Genomic DNA, 3,972 nt, shown 5'->3' on the forward strand with positions numbered 1-3,972 from the left:
AAGCTCTGGGAGTGGACCGTCGCCCGCGACGACGCACTCTACACGGCAGGTAGACGCCTCCTCTGCTCGTGGGATTCATCAAAAAATATGCTGCTCGGTGAACGTAGCGGTCGCAACCGAAGACGTCCAGACGTGCGTGCGCTTCAACACATACGACATCCGCGAGATCGTGACCAACGGCGCGCAGCGCGTCATCTTTTGGAACTGGGTGCACCACCAGCTCCAGTTTTACTCGCCCCCGCTGTCGCAAAAGGACTTTAAGCAAGCGATTGGCGCGTTCACGCAGTCGATCTTCGTGCCGGACTCGTCCCAAGCCATCACGGCGACCGAAGACGGCGATCTCATTCTGTGGGACTCGTCGCTCGTCAAGTCGGGCGACGTCCTCGTGCATGCCGACAAGAAGGCTGTCAAGATCGTGCGCATGACGGGTCTGGATGCGCACAAGCCCGTCGCGATCCGGTACCTCACCGACATGGACGGGTACCTCGTGGTGGGCGCAGCCGACGGCGCGGTTCGCTTCTACGACTTCGACTTTCGCCTCGTCGCGTGGTTTGAAGACCTCTGTGCCGGGCCCGTCAACTCCGTCTCGTTTGCCAACACGGAGACGACCACGGAGTCGGTGCCAACGGATGCGTTCCGCGTGCCCGAATTCATTGTCGCCACTTCGAGTACGGGTTTGCGGCGCGTTTTTTTCGGTGTGTTTTGAGATGCAATAGATGCGTTCATTCTGGGCATCACGCCGTCGATCCACGAAGAGTTTGACGTCGAGAAGCGCCGAGGCACGCTGCTCATGCAGGGCATTGCCGCCGAGATCCGCGGCCTCGCGACGCACCCGAGTGCGACCGAAGTCGCGATCAGCTGTGCGTCCGGCGTCTTGCAGCTCTGGGACTACGTCACGAAGCGGCTGCTCATGGTGCGCCACTTTGACGAAGACAAGTTTCGGCCGCAGACGCTCGCGTACGACCCACTTGGCCGGTACATGCTCGTGGGGTTTGCGAACGGCGCGATCAAGCTCCTGCATGTGAGCACGCTCGCCGACTTGCACCTGCTGCGGCACTCCAAGGTACGAGTGACCTTTTGCATCATGGTCATCCATCATCGGCGTGGCGCAGAGTGCGATCCTCGACATCAAAGTGGCGCCCGACAGCTCGTTCATTGCAGCGATTGACGCTGACAACTATGTGCTGCTTTGGCGCAACAAGGCGATGGAAGCCGAAGAGATTAGCCACACGATGGACGCGACGGACCAGTGGGTGTACATTGGTCGCTGTCGGTCGCACGCCAAGCCCATCACGGGCCTCGAGTTTGGCCTCTCGGACCAGCAAGCGCTGCTCGTCACGGTCGGCGAAGACCGCATGCTCGTCGAGTACAGTCTCTCGCGCTCGAGCGTCCTCGACGGCATCGTGCTCACGGCGCCGCCTCAAAAGATTGAGCAGTCGGCCGTCCCCACGGCGTGCTTTTGGCACCCGGACATGCCGGGCGTCCACGAAGATCTGATTGTGATTGCCAACGACGAGTACAAGTTCAAGGGCTGGAACGCCAACAACAAGACGTGTCGTCGCACGACGCTCAACCCGACGTACGGCGGCCCGCTCAACCGCATCCTGCCGATCCCGCTCGCAAAGGCCAAGACGGAGCGCTACTGCGCCTACAGCACCCACGACAAGGTACCCTCGGCCTCCATGTTCGTAGGACTGATTAAATGCGGCGAAGGTCGTCGGCGTGATCAAGCTGCCGCTCGATGGCAATCCGCACAAGTCGATGGGACTCATTGCGCACGCCGGGCACATCTCGAACGTCGCCGTGACGTGCGACGGCCGGTACTTGATCACGGCGGGCGGCAAAGATTTGATCCTCAACATGTGGGAAGTGACGCCGTCGGCGCTCGATGCCATGGAGGCCGCCGGTGGCGTCGGCGTTGAGCCGTACGGGTCGCTCATCGAAGGCGGCTTGCACAGCGCGTTTTACAACGAGATTGTCGACTACTTTTACTTTGCGCAGCTGCGCACGCAGGGCGAAGCGTCGACCGCTGCGCGCAACATTACGCAGGAGATTCCGCTGGCCGAGATCCCGCACGTCATGCGCGCGCTCGGGTACTACCCGACGGAGCTTGAGATTCAAAACATGTGCAGCGAAGTCAAGTACTCGCGCTTCACCGAGACGACCAAGACCGTCGACGCGATCGGACTCGTGGACTTTGTCAAGCTCTACGTCAACCACCGCCCTGTCTTTGGCATCGGCAAGGCGCACATTGAGGCAGCCTTTGCGACCATTGGCCAGAAGCGTAGCCCGAGCCTTAAGTGGCCCGACCTCAAGCACAAGCTGCTGACGCTCGTAGCCACTTCGCGCATCATCCTCGAGGTCTAATGCGAGCGTGTAGGGCGAAAAAATGACCGAAGACGAGCTCACCGCGTGCTTGAGCGCCCTCGTCGGCGACGACGCCGAGCACTGGGACGCGATGACGGCGTTCTCGTCATCGACCTTTGCCGACTCGGTCCTCGGCTTTGAAGACTATGATGCGTTTGCGACGGCGTCCGAAATTATCTAGTCGCAGACTCTGGTTGGCTTGTATGTAATGTTAATACAGAACATATCTCCTCTCGTCCAAGAGGGCCATGACAACAACAGTACTGTTGGCAAGCGATTCATTCAAGCACTGCGATCTGTCGAGCTCCGTCGACGACCGTGCGATGCGCTAGGCGGCCTCTGTACCGCTCTTGTTTGTCTCCGTCGTCGCTAAAGAGTACTATATAATGCACAATGCCCACGCCGCCGTCTTGTTGCTGAGGGCGATATTCTTCCCGCGACAATTGAGCCTTCACTCGTGGGCGACTGGCCATTCGACGATGATGGTGCCAAGAACCCTCGACAAGGCGTGCATCCTCTGTCTTGGTCACACGTGACTCGGTGGGCAACTTCAGCAACTCGGGACATTGTGTACCGTGTTTCTAAAGAGGCGGAACAACGATCGGAGTGGACTCGGACGAGGTCTGGGGCAGGATGAAGCATGAGGTAGTGACGAGTGGATGCGACTCCACCGGTCTTCAAGAAAAACGAGGACAGATCTGAAGCCACCTCACGGTAGGTTAAGCCCATGGCCTTGACCGCTCGTATGTAGTGGCGGGCTGCTCTCGACGTATGTGGTTGATATATTGAAGATGTATATCTATATTGAAAATGTAGCTGCTTTATTTGCCCTTGTAGTACGTCGCGTTGGTGTAGACGACGAACGCGTGCTCGGCCGCGCAGTACGGAAACACGGGCGGGCTCGCGTTCGCGCTGCTCGGGTTGAAGACCAACTTGCCCGTGTCGATGGAGACGTAGATGGCGAGGAAGCTCGTGACGAGCGCGACGAGGATCGCAAAGATCTTCTCGTAGAGCGGGAGCGTCTCATAGAACGTCTTGACGTAAAAGACGAGCGGCAGAATCATGCAGCAGAGCGCCGTCGACGACGCCCCGACAAAACTCTGGAGGTCGATGAACTTGTCCTTCATGAGCACCGACGCAATCACGGCGAGGACCACCATGACCGTGCGCAGAATCGCCACGCGCACATAGGCGTTCTTGCGCTTGTAGTCGCCTTCGATCTCCGCGAGGTCTTCGTCGCGCTGACTCATCATGGCCGCGCGCACCGACGTCTGGTTCTTATCGCCTTGCAGCTCTGGCGTCTCGACCGTGCTAAACACGTGGTCGTGGAGCGCAAACGAGTCCTTGTGCAATCCGAGCACGAGGCGCTCGGCGGTGAAGAACGCGGGGAAGAAGATGATACCGAACGCGATCGTAATGTGCATCTGCATGAAGAGGAAGGCGAGGACGATGCCGCCGCGCGACGCGTTAAAGCCGAGCGACATGCCCGCGATGGCGAAGAGGAGGTTGCCAGGAATCTGGCACCCCGTCATGACGTAGCCCGTGACCGAAATGATGAGGAAGAGCACGGAAATGATCGAGAGCGTCACGATGATGCACCGGGGC

General features: G+C 59.3%; 2 protein-coding genes across 2 annotated transcripts; one reads left to right on the forward strand and one right to left on the reverse strand.

The window, feature by feature from the left end:
- Positions 1 to 12: 12 nt before the first annotated feature.
- SPRG_17629 (hypothetical protein) lies at positions 13 to 2,626 on the forward strand. The gene is made up of 6 exons (XM_012356995.1): positions 13 to 49; positions 108 to 668; positions 717 to 1,063; positions 1,113 to 1,667; positions 1,714 to 2,334; positions 2,381 to 2,626. The coding sequence occupies exons 2-6, from the start codon at positions 422 to 424 to the stop codon at positions 2,546 to 2,548; spliced, it is 1,938 nt and encodes a 645-aa protein (XP_012212385.1). The 5' UTR covers positions 13 to 49; positions 108 to 421; the 3' UTR covers positions 2,549 to 2,626.
- Positions 2,627 to 3,188: 562 nt separating this feature from the next.
- On the reverse strand, positions 3,189 to 3,899 carry SPRG_17630 (hypothetical protein; the record flags this gene model as incomplete). The annotated part of the gene is made up of 2 exons (XM_012356996.1): positions 3,189 to 3,608; positions 3,633 to 3,899. The coding sequence occupies 2 exons, from the start codon at positions 3,897 to 3,899 to the stop codon at positions 3,189 to 3,191; spliced, it is 687 nt and encodes a 228-aa protein (XP_012212386.1).
- Positions 3,900 to 3,972: the final 73 nt, after the last annotated feature.

The sequence above is a fragment of the Saprolegnia parasitica genome (assembly GCF_000151545.1).
Source record: "Saprolegnia parasitica CBS 223.65 unplaced genomic scaffold supercont2.682, whole genome shotgun sequence".
In the NCBI taxonomy this organism is placed as follows: domain Eukaryota; phylum Oomycota; class Saprolegniomycetes; order Saprolegniales; family Saprolegniaceae; genus Saprolegnia; species Saprolegnia parasitica.